The sequence below is a fragment of the Leucoraja erinacea genome, chromosome 3 (genome assembly GCF_028641065.1).
Source record: "Leucoraja erinacea ecotype New England chromosome 3, Leri_hhj_1, whole genome shotgun sequence".
Taxonomy (NCBI): domain Eukaryota; kingdom Metazoa; phylum Chordata; class Chondrichthyes; order Rajiformes; family Rajidae; genus Leucoraja; species Leucoraja erinaceus.
In genome coordinates this window covers 43,623,273-43,641,712 of record NC_073379.1, presented here as the reverse complement: position 1 = coordinate 43,641,712, position 18,440 = coordinate 43,623,273, and the positions used below count along the sequence as shown (strand labels likewise).

General features: G+C 39.6%; 1 protein-coding gene across 14 annotated transcripts in view; it reads right to left on the bottom strand.

The window, feature by feature from the left end:
• The window catches only part of LOC129695542 (nuclear factor 1 B-type-like), a 291,616-nt gene extending 273,904 nt beyond the window's left edge, over positions 1 to 17,712 (bottom strand). For 5 of the 14 annotated variants that reach the window (XM_055632560.1, XM_055632573.1, XM_055632568.1 and 2 more), the window contains exons 1-2: positions 14,134 to 14,710; positions 8,136 to 8,667 (exon numbers count right to left, since the gene is read on the bottom strand). In XM_055632560.1, coding sequence (XP_055488535.1) covers positions 8,136 to 8,667; positions 14,134 to 14,166 — 565 coding nt within the window. In that variant the 5' untranslated portion in view covers positions 14,167 to 14,710. Of the gene's footprint in view, positions 1 to 8,135; positions 8,668 to 14,133; positions 14,712 to 17,440 lie in introns of those variants that run through there. The other 9 variants (XM_055632562.1, XM_055632574.1, XM_055632566.1 and 6 more) reach the window with 5 other exon arrangements.
• Positions 17,713 to 18,440: the final 728 nt, after the last annotated feature.

Sequence of the window (18,440 nt, the reverse complement as noted above, 5' to 3'; positions counted from 1 at the left end):
TAAAATGTATCCCATCGCCTGTGACTCTGAAGCTTGCCAGAAAATGGCCTCACAAAGTGGCAATGTGAAGAAAAAAAGGAACGTGTTCACACTACAGTGTACAGAACCAGCAATATTGAATGCATAGGCAGACGCTAAGAATGTATTAAACATGTTTCACTGCATTCTTATGTATATATATATGTATATTATTGCTTCTTAAATGGTGGAGTAGACTCGATGGGCGAATGGCCTAATACTGTCCCTATGCATTATGATCATATACAAGATATAGAGCAGCTTTGGACAAATCTGATAACTGGTGGAATACCGAATCTCCACCAGCTGTAGAACTAATTTTATGTGTACAATCCAACTTAGTTGAATATCAAATTTCATTACTTGTCAAAGGTCTACAGGTTTCACAGCCACAATGTGAGATCTACTCATATGCATGTCCATTTAACTCAGGTGGTCATAGGATGAATGTGCAAACTCCACACAGACAGTACCAATAGTCAAGATTTAACCCGGGTCTCTGGCACTGTGAGGCAGCAGCTATACCCGATGTGCCACTGTGACATTCCTCAGTTAGCCTGCACTATTATGGTCTGGTGAGCTAATATCTATATAATTAAAAGTCTCATCTTGACCACTTTCTGTCTGTGCTGCATATTGATTTTAGAAAAAATTCTACCTTGTATCGCTGAGATTTTTGGCCGTCTTACTCAGTCCTCTTCCGCTGAGCCAGCCCCGAGGATTTTTCCCATAGATGAAAAATAAAAAAGTTATGCTGATTGGTCCTCTCGCCTGTCAATCACAGGGGGGGGAGGGAGCAGGACTATAAAACCCCGGAAGCCTGGACGTGAGTCAGTCACTCTGGAAGATTGCGAGGGAGAGGCCACGACTGTCATTCTAAGCTGTGAATCAACTGAACTGTGATTCTGCAATGTACTTGCAATAAATAATTTGTTAGCCCTTAATGACAATGCCATGAGTTGTTTAGCCTGCTGCCCTGCCTGTGCTTGAAAGTGCAATGCTTAATTGGAAATGAAATGACAATGCCATGAGTTGTTTGGCCTGCTGCCCTGTCTGTGCTTGAAAGTGCAATGCTTAATTGGAAATGAAATGACAATGTCATGAGTTGTTTGGCCTGCTGTCCTGTCTGTGTTTGAAACTGCAATGCTTTATTAGGTCTGACTGTGTTTTGAAAGAATAAATGCTTTATTAGGTTTGACTGTGTATGGAAGGACTAAATGCTTTATTAGGTCCGACTGTGTTTAGTTCAAAAGTCCCGCTCATTTTGTGACTTCTGCTTAGTGGACAGGTCGCGCTGATTGCGTAATTTCCGGTGAGTGCAGAGGTTGCGCTGGTTGCATAATTTCCATTGACTGCGGAAGCCTCACAGTGGAGAGGCCGCGCTCAGCCATGTGAGTAGATTCAAGACAGTTTACTGTCATATATATGGCGTGTGAGTCAGTGTGTGTGTGTGTGTGAGAGTGTGTGTGTGTGTGTGTGTGTGTGTGTGTGTGTGTGTGTGTGTGTGTGTGTGTGTGTGTGTGTGTGTGTGTGTGTGTGTGTGTGTGTGTGTGGGCGTATATTGGAATTGGTGGAGAGGTGGAATATTGCGTTGGGGGAGCAGCCCTCCCATGTGAAGCTGGGACCCAACGGGTCCCACTTAGTCTAGTAACTGATAATTTGGAGACACGAGGAACTGCCTGTGCTGGATTCTTGCATAGACCACAATGTTGGAGTAATTGTGCAAGTTCAGGCAACATCTATGGATACTAGGACAGGCAATGTTTCAGATTGGCATCATTATTATTTATTTATTATTTATTGTATTATTGTTTACTGTATTTTGTTGTTGCTTTCAATGTGCCTGAAAAACTGCAGTAAGTGGGAATGTCATTGTTCCCATTACAAAGCACAGGTCAATTAAACACCCTTGACTCTTTTCTCCTTGAATGGATAAGTGACTTGGGATGGAGTGAAATATCGCAGGATGAATGAACCGTGGCACCTGTCCAAGGAGGATTCACACACATGCAGATACATCTTCCTGCAATTCTGGGCCAAGCATGAGAACACGATGCGTCAGAACCCAGGAGTGCAGTCGTGCCTCCTATACTATTAGGAACTGAGCCAGTCTTAAAGCAGAGTGTCTGCTCATTCTAACCCCCCTCATTGCTAGTACTGCATCTGCACATATCAGCTCTTGAAAACAAGGCTTCAGTCAGCTTCCACTGGTGAGCAGCTGACTCTAATATTCTACAAATATAACAGGACCCTAGATGGGTCCCAAAGAGTTGAGACCATGGACCAGGGTTTCTTAAACAGCCTCCAGGCAACATGTTCACCAAGGGCGGCACAATGGGTCATAGGTGAGACGGAATAGTGGAGTGGCACAGTGACGCAGCTGGTAAAGCAACTGCCTCACAGTGCCAGAGACCTGGGTTTTATCCAGATCCTTGGGTACTGTCAGTGTGGAGTTTGCACGTTCTCCCACAGCCTTATGACAAGTGGTTAATTGGCATCTTTAAATTGCCCCAAGTGTGTACGGAGTAGATCCAAAAGTGAATGGGTGTTCGATGGTTGGCGTGGACTCAGTGGGAGAAAGGGCCTGTTTCCGTGCTGTATCTATAAATTAAAATAAACTAGATAACAGGTCCTATTCTGGGATACTGCAACGATCTGTCACCACCTTCTGTGGCAGTCTCCATCTCCAAGACTAGAAAATTGTAACATTCAGGAAATTGAGCATCTGCCTACACACCCTGAGTGCAGCATTGGTACTCCTGCAAGCTGCATCCCTGTCGCGATCTCCCCTTGGGTTTGCAGCTGCAGGTTAGGTGTGGTTGCTCTGGATCTCTGCATGAGCAGCAATGCAGAAGCAAGAGAATTGCTAATGACAATAAGCATTATGGATGGCTGAAGCTTCAGTACACCAAACCGCAAAGACACCACAAAGTTTCTCAAAACTTTTTCCAGTTTTCTGAGGAAGGCACTGTCAAAGCTCTCATGAAGAAAGCCCCTGACAGAGCCGGCAAAGGCTACAAGTGTGAGGCCAAAGCATTAATTGCCAGGTTAACTTCTTCACAACTTCTCCCATTCAGCACAAGTTTGTTCTGGCCACAAATGGGATTCATGGACTTTAGGAAATTAAGCATCCAGGTTTAGGATCAAAAGCTGAATTAAACTCTCTTAATGAGAAAGCACCAAATTAACAACCTGTCTTTATTGAGAATGCATGCTTCCTACTGCCGACAGTATAGTTAATGTAGAGGATGCCAGATTCTTATTGGAGTCCTTACCATTCAACTCTTGTGTAATCTTAACCCTGCTCTATCTCCCCCTCATTGATCTGTGAGTGTCCACTCACTGCAAAGTGCCCCCACTTAAAGGTCCTGAAACTTCTCCCATCCTATCCCCATCGCTAACAATCCTGGACTCACAATAAAATTATAAATTGCCGCACCGTCCTTGGATAGAAAATTGCACTGTTTCTTAGCAGCAATCCCTAACCTTCCGCTCAAAGCCTTCAACGCAACATCACACTCATAATAGAGATAATCGCCACACTTTGAAGATTTGCACATGCATCTTCATCTGCATTGCTAACAACCTGTAAACTTAGATGGATGAGAATCAAAATTTCTGTATGGAATAATAAATAGAGGGAAATTGTATTGAAATACTTCAGTTATTATAGAAATCTGGCTAACAGATTAAAATTTGGGTTTTGTATTACTATCCAGAAACGAGTAACCAGCAACGTATTTTCAGAAGGCACCCATACCCTACTCCAATATCAAGCAAAATTATATATAGATATTGTGGGGATTCTTCTAAACTTAAGCACTAATCAACAATTTCTGGTAGAATTGTAATTTCTTCCAACAATTGTACAGATCTCTAAGATTCAAAGAACATTTCAACCATGTTTTGGCCTGAAGTAGTATTTGGATGACGTAATTTAATTTTTGAAAAGGGAGAAATGGTTGATTTTTAAAATTCAGATAAGCACACCAAGAAATTTCTCTTTGCCAATGTTATCCGGCAAAGAATGTTTTGATCCTGCTTAAAACCAAAGTGGTGCAGGAAGCTTGCAGGTGTTACCTTTGTTCCTTCAGTTCAACTCGCTGACTATTAGTTACATACTATTGACAAATCTAGGTTTCAGTATGTTGCTTAAAACTGCGCAAAAACAAATCTGAATATTTTTAATTTTGCAGTTGGAAATGCGGGAAAAGTTAAAATTAAACATGTTACAAATATAAATGTGCAGCCAATGTGCATGCGCACTCTGTGTTGGGTAATTATGCTAACACTGCGTACCCACACTGAGTATGAAAGCTTGCGTTTAAAGAAAAGAATTTGAAAAAGCTTTATTCCGCAAGATCTTTCTAATTCTGGGAAAAAAAAGACAGCAGCTTAGGAACAGCAACCGTCAAAAACTTTTCAGAATCCTTCACTGCATTGCAGATGCCAGCTAGCGAATCAGAGGCATTGCACACATACACAATCAGCTATCGATGCCAAGCCTTGTTCCAGTGGCAACCATTATTGGCTCCGCGCATGTGCCTTAATCTTTCTTGGCATGAGAAGAGCAAAATGGTGGCTCGCAAATCAATGGCACACAGACACAAAAGCGTTTCCATGCTCTGCAGAATAGAGTAATTTAAACTGAGAAGCCGTTGCTTTTTATTAACCGGCATCTTGAACCAGCAAATTCAACTTTGCTGCCCGATTCTTCAGAAACACAAACTGCAACTTCGGCTTTCAGCTCTCAGCCGTTTGTTCGAGGTTTCAGACTGCACTGCCTATAATGGGCAATTTTTTCCCAACAGTTTGTCTTTCCAATCCTGCTACTCAGAGCATGCCACCTACACGAGAAGACTTTTGCAAAATCCAAACCATTATAAAGTCAAGCACAGTGTCTTGTAAATAAAATCCTGCATGATGGGGGACATTCTTAAAATTCCAACCAACGGTGTAGTTTCTGTCTGGCTAATGAACTTCTGCTTCATAAAAAGCTTGCAAAAACAAACAATTCTTTTGTGCTGTATTCCTTTCAGGGATACAGGGAAAGGGAAGAAAGTTTATCTATAATTAACTTATGCCACAACTTGTGCAGCAAGTTGAGAATGAGTTTTTCTTTTAGCTTAACAGGTTTTGTTAATGAGCTGAGCTACATTAAACAGTCATCAAGTGAACATCACTGGTGGCTAATTTTCTCCCTCACATTGCCAGATGCCTTAAAATGCTGTGATTCCATATAATTAAAACAAAATTAAACTCCTTTTTTGGATTTAATTCTTATGTTGTAATGGTTAATGTTTCCAATGCATTTTTTAAGCAACGTAACTTTAAAAGGTAGATATCATTTTAATGCATACTGCAGGAGAAAGAAGCAAATCGTGGATACTGGAGTTTGAAAAAAAAATGGCTGTGTGGTATGTAAGGCAGGAGAACTGGCTTGGGAAAGAAAGCAGAGAAAAGTGAGAACTGTACTCTGGCCGATGTCTCCTCGTGTTTCCGAGCTGACCTGTGGTGAGGCAAACAGTACATGTGGTCAAGTTGGTCAACATGATAATGCTCTTTTTTCTTCCTTCGCACCTATCCATGGTAGCTGCAAGCTAGACTCAGTCCCTTTACATCAAAATACGCTCCTTTGAAAAATCCATTTGAGAAGGACAAGAAACAGACTTCTGAAACTGCCGCATGTGCACAAGCGTCTTTTGCAGCTTTTATTCCGTGACTCTATTTTTAGACTTGCACCATGTGCCAACAGATTGTACTCAGGGGAATATCTGAGCATTACTTATACCTATATAAAGAATGAAACTGCAACAACCCCATAACCCTTCTTTCTGCACAAGTCGTCAATTGCGTACCAAGAATGCAGCATCACCTGAATGTAGCAATTGGCACCGGTGAATAGGCAAAGATTTTGATGGATGAAATCAGCGTATTTGTTATCAAATGTGAATCATGCGTCATTTCTAGTTATTAAATCCAGAATATTCATCATAAATCTGATGGACCAACTTGCCATTTTCTATGTTGTGACATTCTACCGTTGTTTTAATTGAATTGTCAACCCTACATTCTGGGGGTGGGGGTATGTGTGTGGAGGGAGGGGGGGTGGGTTGCAAGCAAATTGCACTTAATGTGACTTCAAGCAATTGGAAAACTGGTAAAGTTGAGGATTATTCTGGTCACTGTGATCACGTTTATCTTAAATACATGCAAACTTCCCATTTTTTGGCTGGCCTTTAACTGATTACTATTCACAGCTTTCCTCCATCTTCTATATACAGTTTGACCAGTTCTGCAATCAAGTATAATTATCTTATACTTAAACAGTTCATTTGTAGTTTTCCCTCTAAACTAAGGTAGTTGTTTCTGACGTTTGATGTGCTCAAAAAGTAAAAGTACGTTTGCAATAAATGTAAAAATCAATGACAAAACTAGGACTTCCTGAAAAATGATCTGAGGAAAGTGACGCATAAAAGAAACGACCTTTCAATAAAACAGGTCTTATTTTGTTAGAAAATAAGTCTATGATCCAAGGTGTTTCAAAGGATTTCTGACCGTCATATCTAATTTAACCAACATAATAAATGTGAGTATTTTCCTTGCTTCAGTAATGGAGGATCTATTGTCAATCTGTTCCTTCATATACAATCTAATAAAATCCAGGAATCCTCCATAAGCACTCACACAGCTGACCACCAGGATGCTAACAACTGGTGTTATTGTACAGGTATGATGTGAGGCAGTGGGAAGAAACGGTTCTGAAAATTGTAAATGGCTTCAGCCATATCTTGGTGTAGCAATTATCTCCATTCCTATTCTTCACTTTCACTACGTGATCTTAAATCTGAAAGGCAGATATCCAAGATCCGCGTTTCATCTCAAGGCTTCCAAAAATGTATTTGTGTCCAGTCTTTGGTATACTGCAACTACCTAATCTCTCTTGCAATTGAAATTTCAAATTGCAGGAAAACAATGAATGGAATTAGTGACTTAAGGTGAAAATGGTACTTCACTCTGCACTTTAGAGTGAGGTTGACAACAGTGAAGGAGGCTTTTGCTTTTATTGCAAGGTGCCTGACTGATTTACTTCCTGAACATTGTCGGGGTCATGTGACTGTGTTGATAGGTCTCCCACAGCAGTCAGCATTTCAGCAGCTCATACAAAAGCCGACTGCACACCTAAAAGTGAAAGAATGCGGGTTCATACTCTTTAGTTTCCAAATGACAGATACCTGTTCTTGCCCAGCAAGCCGGGAGGAAGGTGTAAGCAAAGGCCGTGCACTCTATGAACACTGACACTACCTGACCACCAGGTTCTCAACAACGGCTGGTTTCACTGTACAGATATGACACGAGCCAGCAGAAAATAGAGCTCTACCTCACAGCAACAAGGAACAAGTGAGTCTGTTAACCTCAGCAATCTTACACACCTCCCTGTGGTTAGTTAAAGATGGACATTTGCAAAGTCTAGCCACTTGGCTAGAATTTTATATTAAAACAGAGAAACCTAAAAAGGGGAGAAAAAAAAAGATTAAAAAATAATTTCAAATCCAATTTCTCTTGTAGAACATCAGAGCATTGGCTAAGACGCATTGTTTATTCCATTTTTGCAAAAAGTCTTTTAATATCAGTAGATAGGCACAAAGTGCTGGTAACTCAGTGGGTCAGGTGGCATCGCTGGAGAAAACTGATGCGTGACGTTTCAGATCAGACTTTCAATATCAGAATTAAGAGGTTCATGAATTTTCTGAAGAACGTCACTCCAATTGAATAATGTCAGTTCATCAATAACCTTACATTCAACTGAGAACTAGTCCCATTTCAACTGTTGATGTGACCGGCAAGCTCTTATGAATTTATATGGTTTTAGTTAACCCTAGCACCCTATGGTTACCAGTTAATTGCCCATTTACTATCTTATATTTTCCAGGTAAAAATAATGCTTATGAAATAATGCGAGCCTACAAATGTTGGGAAGGTTTTGAAATGTATGATAAATTAAAACTGGAAGACCAACCTGTAAATACATTTATTGATTTAAACATTGAAAAATATTGTCGGCCAATAATCGCCTGGAGTAATAATGGCACTACCCGAAAATGATGCACCCTTACCTTGTTCCTGAGCATAGTATGCCAAAAACAGATCGAGCTCTTTGACCGATACAGTTATGTGATGCGGTTGCACACACAACAAGGGATTGGAGCACTGTGAGGATTTGACAAGCCGTTCACCATCAGTACTTTCCAGTGGGATGCCTTTGAACAGGATCACCATGACTAGATCCAGCCGCCACACCTTGTCAGCTTGCCGCAAGCAATCGATTCTTCGCATCTTGCCTTTCTGATCAGGGTTGGACAGGACACAGCAAGGATGCTTCTTGCCTGTAACAGTGAGCACAAAATCCTCCCGGTATTCTTGCCTTATGTCCTTGCGGAGTTTCGCAAGCAACCTGGATGCCCACTTCTGCTTGATTTCTGGCTTCTCACTCAGCAGCTCATCTTTGACTGCTCTTTCCTCATCCTTGGACATACGCTTCTCATGCTTCTTGAAATATTTGCGTTTGCGGGCTTGTAAATTGAACCAGGTGTATGCAATTGCACGCACGTGTGGGAGAAGTGCTTCGATAAATGGATGGAATTCGTCCTTTTATGCAAAAGAAACAAGAAAGAAGAACAGAAAATAAGTTAATAATTGTAACAAGTTTTATTTTGGTCACATTAACAATATGACATATAAACAAAAAGTTCATTAAAACGGATATTTATTAGAGGTAAAAAAAAATGAACCAATATTTCTTCTCCTTATCATGTGGAGATTCAAGAGCTAAATCCTAAACCAGACAGAGTCTTAAATGCAGCTGGCATTGGAGAACGTTCTCAGCAAAGCAGCACGAGAAACAAAAATTGCGTTAGATCAAGAGCTACATCCCATCAACTAGCCTGACGGTTCAATGTTAATCCGGATTTTATATAAAGTTTTACAAATTCATTCAACGATGGGATGTAGAGAAAAGGGATTACTCTTGCAGGGCACACATGAAAGTTAGGTTGGACAAATGAATGGCAAATAGATTATTATTATTATTATTATTATTATTATGATGATGAGCATAATTGTTCATGCTTGCAAGACTTCCTACTTTTAGTTTTACATGTTGCAGTGATACGAATAAATCAAATACGCTTATTGGAAAGGCCATTTTAGGTTTAGATGATGAAGCATGCAATACCAGATAATTTGCTGTAGCGATCCGTGCAATTATCTTCCAAAACTTTGAAACTATAACTGCTGTGGGATAATGAAAAATGGTAACTTGTCTGCACTGGGCATTCTTTATGTTTTGCATGATGTGACTGGAATGTCACAGCAAATTTGTTTAAATTTTTAATTCAAACAGCATTTTATATCTGGCAGATCTAATGAACGGTTCTCTTTATAATACAGCCATCAGCAAATTTATTTATTTCACTTAATTACTTAAGATTTGAATAAATAAAACTACAACATCACACTCTATGATTCCTAGTTGCCCAATCATATTCATTCAAAGAAGGATAATGTTCCCACTGCTCTAACAAAATGATTGAAAAATCCTGGGTAATTCTGAATGCCATCTTTTTTTTAAGAAAGTAGGTGGCTACATAAATGCAATGAATGTCAAAAATGATAAATGTATTTTTATATATAATTTTATTTTTTTTAATCAATAGACTAGAATCAACAAAATTATCACCGCATTAGTGGTTATGTAAAATATAATAAGACACTAAAGAGTTAAGCCACAAACTTTCTGCATGAATAAGAGCTCTGTTCTGGGTAACCACAGCCTTGGATATAAATGCTTCTGCTCCTCAACTTCACTCCTATTGTTCAGTTTCCAAACTATCCATTTACAGAGGAATCTTAGATTTGGAACCAGGTGCAAATAAAAAGTTATTTTTTTAACATGTAATGCATTTACAATACCAGTGAAAAATTTCCTTTATGTCAACTTTGAAATATTTTAGCACAAAACTTAGCAACTAAGGAACCAAGCAAGCCAACAGCGATCAGCTACCCAAATCCTTCACAATCAGAAACTCTAAAACAATGTTTCAAAAATCCTAGGTGATGAAAAAGGGAGATGTACTTACAATCTTTCTGTATTTCTCAGTACTTCTAAAAGCAGTTTGTCATTTTAGTTTAATATTTCCAAAATATAAATTGGAATTACATCAATTAACCTCTGCACACTGCTCCCCATGTAAAGTGCTTAAAAAATTCACTTGGACACCAAGTCATTCTCCAAGGCTGATTTGCCGCCTTACAAATCAGTTCATAATTTTTCCCCGCGCTAACATTACGGTTTTAAAATGTTTTTTATTTAAGAAAGCTATAAACAAAAATTGTCTAATTATTTTAGCATGCTAGAAGTAATTTATTAATTTCCCGAATAAAGCAATGCACATGGGAAATGTATGTACTTTTTTTATATACAATGCGCCATCATGATCCACATAGTGCGCTAAAAGGAACCGGAACGTGGTTAAAACAAACCAATGCTACCTAACTTCTTTTCATCCTTCTTGCTAACAAACAAAATGATTAACCACTTCAAAATTATACATTGGCATTCCTCCCGGTAAAAATATGTATTTTCTGCATTCTAATTGTCCCAAACAAAATTTAAAATCAACTTGAAACAATGCGCACAACATTTGACTCCAAGAACTATTGCCGTCGAAAGAAAAATAAGCAAATATATTTTCTGCCTTTTCTTCCATCCAATTTGACAAATTTTGAAATGGTACGGCTTTCTTTTTTAAGCCAAGACAGTCTTACTTTTTTATTTCAAGTGATGATGGCATTTCTCTTTAGACAGCCAAAGTCAAGTCAACGAAGCTGAACTCAAGTTATTTTATTTGGTTGTATGCCATGGCTGGACGGAAATATACATAAACTATAAACTGATCATCTTAAGCTAAATCCACGCACTACTTTTACTTTTTTTTTTTAAATGATCTTCAACGATTACTACTTACTGTTGGAGACAAGAGCAAAAAAGAAACATTTATATATTTGTAATTTTTTTACATTTTCATTGTTCAATTTATATAAAAATATTTGCATTTCTGTTTTCCTTTGTAGGTTTGTACCCTCAATCTAAAATTGTGCTTATATTTTAAGACATTCGGACTCTTTGGAAAAGAAACCTTAGTCCGTGCAAAAATATTTTTGTCTTTGCTAAAGTCATGGCTAGTGTAAAATATTTGTCTCCAGCCAGTTTGATGCTTTTGTAGTTTTCAATTGTAGTTAAATTAAAATGTTGCAATTTTTTGTCAACATATTTTAAGAAAAATGTTTAAGTATTCATTCAGTTGAATGAATAAGGTTTAGAATTTGCAGAACGGCTGAGGCTAAACCTTAACTTGATCTGTTAGTATATCGCTAGACAATTCACAGAGCACTGTATAAAACACACTCCGGTTACGCACGAGATGAAATGAAACTTTGAAGCTCACAAGCTTCAAGGCTAACTTAATATTTATATTTTAACTAATTGTACCATTCTTGTACAGTTCTTCAAGCCCTCATGCCATCACTTTACCTAAAACAAATATTACCTCAATAATAAATAATATAATGTTAATTACCCGCAATCCTATTCGTTATTGCCCAAAATTAGCACATTTTTGCAAAAATTGAAAAGATATTATTAAATTGTGGCATTTTAGGACAAAATTATATACGGTAAGCTGTAATCATTTTAGATAAATAACTGGTTCATCAATTATTACCAATTGCTTAATTCCGGTATATAACAATGGAAGACGGCTTTGTGTTACAGTATAAATGTAAAAAAAAATTGTGAATGCAATGTACTTCATCTACAAAATCACGTTACTAAATTTGTAAGTGCTGCTTGCTTTTGACTACAAACAATGAGTTTCGTGAACTGCATATGAACAAAGCTTTCATTGTCTCAAAATATTGTAAAATTGACTAATATAATTCTTAAATTCATCACTTTCTATGTATTTCGATGAATGCTCTGCGCAATGTTATCTGGCACATTTTATCCCTCAAATTTCTGAACCGCAATTTTGAGCTATGGCATTTTACGGAAAACAAAGCTATCTCAGTAAATCTTTTCAGCACGCCAAACTAAACAGAAAGAAGGAAACACAAAAGTGTTAGCAAAACAACAATGCAACTGTTCCCAATTATGAAAACCACATCATTTTTCCATCTTCATGCTCAATTCATAGTTAATGCATGGTCCCTTCTGCCAATTCAGTTGAAAAAAAAAATGTTCACTTTACTGATCAGTGATTAATGTCAAAAGTATGCATCTGAGTTTGGAAGCATGTAAAGAAAAGATTGTAGTTATTGTGGGAATTATGAGCTTAACAACTACTATAAAGTTCATGAAAAATATTTAATATCTAGAAACCTACAAAGAAAATTTGGTTCAAACAATAAATGCATTACACAATAATTTTGCCAAATTGATTTGGTTCATTTATTCAGTTTACCGCTCATTTTACCAACACAAAAAAAATCTGTAAAAATAGCCGACAATGCGTAGCAAAGAAAAGTCATTCTTAAACACTTATGTAGCTTTGCCTTCTGTTTCTTTGTGCTAGGTATGCTTTGTATTAATTTAGCATACCTTTTGTAAAATTAATTGTATTGTTCTTACCCAGCACTATCTTGAAAAGAAAAAAATAACTTTATTGAGGGATAGATACCTTTACAATTGTCAATGAAAACATGTTTTGTCAATATGATGTTAATGTTTATATCAGCTACTTGAAAATTTGGTTACAATTCAAGTATGTGGTGAGTTATGTTGCAGATCTTGCTTGTTCTTTGTACTTTGTATAGCAAAATATTTGACTGCAGACTTAAAAGAGGTAAATATAATAAGTTAAATTCCAGCGAATAAGGGAAACAACAAAGTAAACTGAAAATTCAAAAGATATTGTCCATCATCTTTAGTGCAACTTCTTCAATTGTTGGAGAGGTTGGGGTGGTTTACATATTTTACCTGGTTTATATTTTCCTTGAACATTTACCATGCTGTCAATGCACAACCTTTCCCCCTCAAAATACATGCTCTTCCCATCTTGAATGAGCCTCTTTTTTCTCCTGAAACCGAGTCGGGCCATTTCCACACAAAAAAAAATGTTTTAAAGCTAATATTATATATTCAACCCCTCCCCTTTAAGAAATGTAATGTATAAAAATTAACCCACATGTCGATTTTTTTTTCAATATAGTTAAATATAAATTTGCCAAACAATGAACAAAGTGCGAAACCCGTGCCAGATTGCATTGGATACATATTTAATGAATGTACTGGTGGAACCTGGCTGACCAAAGTATTACTTGACTTATAGAAGTCCAAAAAGATATATAAATTAATTGTGGCAAGCACCTTGTCCGATTACCTTTATGGGCCATTAAATATATCACGACACGTTTGGAATTTATCTATCGAAATGTATATAGGGGCCACAAAATTGCACACGGCTATGTCAGACTAATCTTATGCCCGGTCACAGTATAAGTACCGGTAGTAATTCTGTTACGAAATGTTTCAGAAACAGTCTCAAAACTTCAGCGAGGAGAGTGAGAATGAAATATAACTACGGGTGGAGTCTGTGTTTTTAAAACAAAAATGTTTTTATTAAACAAAATATATTTTTTAAAGCCAGCAAAAGGACTTTCGCTCGCAGGTGGCTAAGGAGTGTGTTTCCAATTATAGTGGACGGTGTCAAGGTGCCGCGTTATGTTCCTATCTCGCTGCACCGGCCAGGCATTTCTTTCCTTAAGACTGGCGATTTTGGAAAGTGGCTCTTTGATATCCATTGGCTGCCAGATTTGCACCTAAACTTCACTTGACTGACATTTGCTTTTGCTCTGATTAGGCCGGTCTCTGCACTGAAATGTTACTGTACTGCTTTAGGGAGAGAGGCTCGCCGCGATCCGCAAACGCGACTCTCTCTCTCTCTCTCTCTCTCTCTAGCCCCCCCACCCCCCCGCAAACTGCAAGAGGATCTAATACAGCCGTTTCACTCTCACCCCACCCTCCCCAAAGCAACATGCGTTATTAAAAAATACAACTACCTGCGTGAGGCAAATCGGGGAGTACATCATCACGGTGCCAAAAAGAGAGAGACAAGAAAGGCAAAAATCCTCGCGTAACTCCGGCAGATCTTAGGGAGCGGAGGTTCGGAGTAACGTGTTATCCATTCATATAGTTGTCGAATCAAAAAAAAAGTCTCTGATGTGGAGAAGTCGCAAAGTCTGCCGGTATTCGCGCCTAATGATCCGATGGCAAGTTTCCCAGTGAATTTTCCAGTGGGATATCCTGGATGTGTCTGTAGCCAGAGGATGGGTGCAGCGAGCGGTGTCTGCCAGTGCACACCAGTCAAGTCCAAGGGCAGGCAACGGCAGAAATTGCAAGGCGAAACTTTCGATTCAACGCAGTAAAACGTGAGCTGGCGGATCGGAGGCCGTATCCCACCAGTGGCACAGGGACTGTTGTGTTGTGTGTGTGTGGGAGGGGAGGAATGCGTTGGGGAGGAGGGGGGTTGTTGACCAGGTACAAGTAAGTGGTGATCGCGCCTCTCCGCTCCCGCACAGTGGATCTAGACCGACTGCACCCTCAGGTCCTCTCTGCCGAGCTCACTGATTTCTTTTATTTATTATATAAACTCAACCTTCTCCCGTCGCCCGCCTCCCCCCCCCCCCCCCCCCCCCCCCCCCCCCCCCCCCCCGGTCAGACGGTACATGCACGCATTCCTATCCACCAACCCCTGATCTTCTCCCCTATTAAGACAAAAGAGACTGCTTACAACTTTTTTTTAAACTCCGATTCTGTCAAAAGCTGCCGCGGTATAGTATCATTTTACAAGCGGTATAATTTGGCAACTACCGTGCCCTGGACAACGAAATGGAAAATGCCCAGATCGTGAAACCTTAAAACTTAAAAAACTACTTCCAGCAGATAGCATCCCCTAAGGTACCATTCACAAAGATACACTTTTTCTAAAAAAAAACAGTCGAAATGGCCAGAATATACGCCTTTCCATCCAACCTATCTCGCCCGACATACAGTTTGCAAAATGTATGCGCCCCTCAAAACTTGGGCACCATCTAAACATGGTTTTATATTTTGCACTTGTTATTGTTTTAATATGTATTGGGTGTCCTTCAGAGAATCAACAATATAATATGCCAACAGGTTAGGGATAATTATAGTTTACTAAGTAGAATGAATCCCAAAGAACTGTCGGTTTTGTGGTTATCGCGCCGTCTTTAACAGTTTGTTCGCACGGATTCATATTTTACACCTACTGTCCATCAATAACCTTGTACTTTTTTTCTACCTGCATTGAATTCTGTATTTGCAGTTAAATAATTATTGTGGTCATAGTGCGAATTGAATCAGAATGATTTCAATGATTTATCTGATGTATAGCGTTGTAGAAGTGCATTTCACAGCTTGTGATTGCATGGAATGCAATTTATATATATTTTTTACTGTCTTCTACCTCCAACATATCTGATTGACGATATCGGGTTTTTTTTACAGTTCTGTCGAGCTAGTTGCGTTCCCTCATATTTTAATGTCCCCCATATTCAAGCTTGAAATCTGTAGTCTTTTTGTTCACTTTGAACTGTGAAGCAACAGCCTCGAAGCGCAAACGCAAAGCTGGGTGGAATTAAATTAAATTTGGACCTGCGTTAAATGTTATCCTCAAATAAGAGTTACTTTCAGATTTGAAAACATCTGTTATAACACTTGAAAGCCTCAGTTTTCTAAAGTAGTCCAAGTGTAACTTGGAAAGGTGCAGGTAAATTGTTTTCCTTTTAGCATTTGGCGCCCTTTTGAATTATTGCAACGTGTTTCATTACTAACTACTTCATGGGAAGTCTACATTAAAAAAAGTTATTGAAGCTATATTCGATCCTTACATAATTCTGCACACAAACCGGATTCCAACCTCCTTTCAACTTAGTTAAGTAATCACTGAAATATACTGTGGAATTTCCATTGAGAATCTGGCCCGTTGCACTTTTACCTAAGACGAGTTTAATTATTAACAAAGAAAATCCATAAGGTAATTTATTCTTTCTCCAAGAAAAAAAAATGCACCTGTTCAAATTATCTCTGTAGCAGTGTTACTTGGGGTGAGATGACAGTGGTTTAAATTTTGTGCCAATGACAGTATTAATAACATTGCGACCAATAGTTCACTGAATCCTCCGCAGCTTTGGATTTTGTGCGCTCTACGGCACCGCATTTTTAAATTATGCAGTAGGAAGAAATCTGCAGCAAAATCTCCGCCAGTTTGTAAACCTTCTCAAATGTCCCTTCCTCTAGTTAATAAGGTGAAAGGATGTTGTGTTCGGGATCGACAGTGAGTGTGAGGAAAATGAAGTTAAACTTTAGCATATACACGACTGCAAAATACACGACTGACGTTAATGCAGCTCAGACACGCGCTTTTGCTCCCTTCCCGCTGCCATTGCTGTTTCGCCCTACTTAAAGGGAGGGGGGAAAAGTTACGGGCTGTGCGCGAAGTTGCAGGGTGCATTTGGTTCGCACTTCTAGCTTCGCTCAGCAGGAGTCGAGCGAGCGGACTTCGCCCTCTCCTCGTTCTCCCCGCTGCCTTGCCCCTGCCGGCCGGTGCGCTACAGACTCAGAAGTTCCTGGTCTGGGTCTCAAGTTCAATGGCAGCCGGGAGAAAGTTGCGTTGAACTCGAAGCCCTGAGCATTCCGATCACGCCACATCGGCATGTGGTGACAAACACCCAACCCTGCCCTCCCCCGTCGCAAATCAAACACTATTAATAAAGGCAATCGGCCGGTGCACGCAAGAGGACGTGGAGGATATTTATAAATATATATATAGATATATATAAACAGAGGAGGAGAGAAAAATCAGAATGACCCGTAGACAATGCAATTAAAAATACAAGAAACCAAAACCTAAGAGGGGTAAGTCAGTGAATGAAAAGATCAGACTGCAGTGTCTGATTTCAGCCAACATAACGCGACCATCAATCTCAAATGTTCTTGGAGCTGTCGCCGAACCAGAGGAAGAGAGGGCGGGGGGGAGGGGGGGAGGAGAGAGAACTCAAAGTAGGGAAATCTGCCAAGCTCAGCGTTTTTTGGATGCAACCACTACTGATTCATCACTGGCATTACAAAAAAAAAACAAATCTGATAGCGGCCTGACCTACATCGTGAAAGCTGGCGATTGCAGACAAAAACAATCCAATAGTATTGCAAAAAATAATTACAAAGTGAAAGCAGCATTTTCAGAGCTTTGGAGCTCGGCGGCCAATACGCAACCTGAGCAAATAATAGCAAGGAAAAATAAAGACGAATTATATATATATATATATATTTGTAACGTACCATTGTACAATGTTGCAATAAAGTATATTGAATTTGCAGTATGCCTACAACGGTTTAAAGCGTCACATTTCTCCTCAAGTTCATTTGAGCTTCTGCAAAACTGCCAAAAGGCTTTTTTTCCCCCTCTCCCCTTGTTTCTCTTAAAGTGGCCTTTGCAAACCGGAAGCGATCGCTCGGCCTTTTTTTCAAAAAAAAAAGCGGCAAAGTCAAAGTCAGGCAGTTTGCCCTTGCTAAATCCACAAACTCACTCCCTCCCAGCAGCCCAACCCCTTGCTCTCCCCCCTTATGTTGGAATCCTGCACTTGGCTGCGAGTTTGACTCGGTGCCAGGAGAATGGGCGGTCCATGCTTAGACCTCTCCCTGTCCGTGTTTACATCCCCTGCACTTGGCGCGTCTGTGTACGTTGTGAGGGGCGGGGGTCCAAATTATGTCCCACTGGGTCTAATTTTTCTCTCCAGTCCGCCCCCTCCCTCCCTACAGTCTTTAAAATCCATCTTTCTCATTCCCCTGTCTCCATTATCTCCGTAAACCACTTCCACTTAGTTTTTCTTTATATTTTTCTCCTGCTCCTCACTTTATTTTTTATTTCAATTTTTGCCCTCTTTGTGCTTTGTTATTTTTTTGCTCCTCTTTGTATCTATCGGTATTTTGCAATTCATTTTGAAGCCCTTTCGGTGCTTTGTTTTCAGTGTGTGTTTTTCCCTTTTGTGTTTGTCTCTCTCCCTCCCTCCCCTGCTACTTTCTTGCCCCCTCCCCGAATGCAAAGCCGTTGGCGAGGTTCGGGGTAGGCGATGAAGGACACCAGTGCAAGTCTCGGCCAGATAACGGCGGGTCTTCTCGTACACACATCCCCGCAGCAGCCCTTCTTTCCCCCTAGTGTTAACACAGCCCCTATCGCCGCAGACCAATGAAGAGCGCCGTCAGCGTGTGCCAATCCTGCAGTAAGCCACAGCCTCTGTCGATTTGCTCGAATGCAGCTTCAGAGCTATTTAAAGTTCGT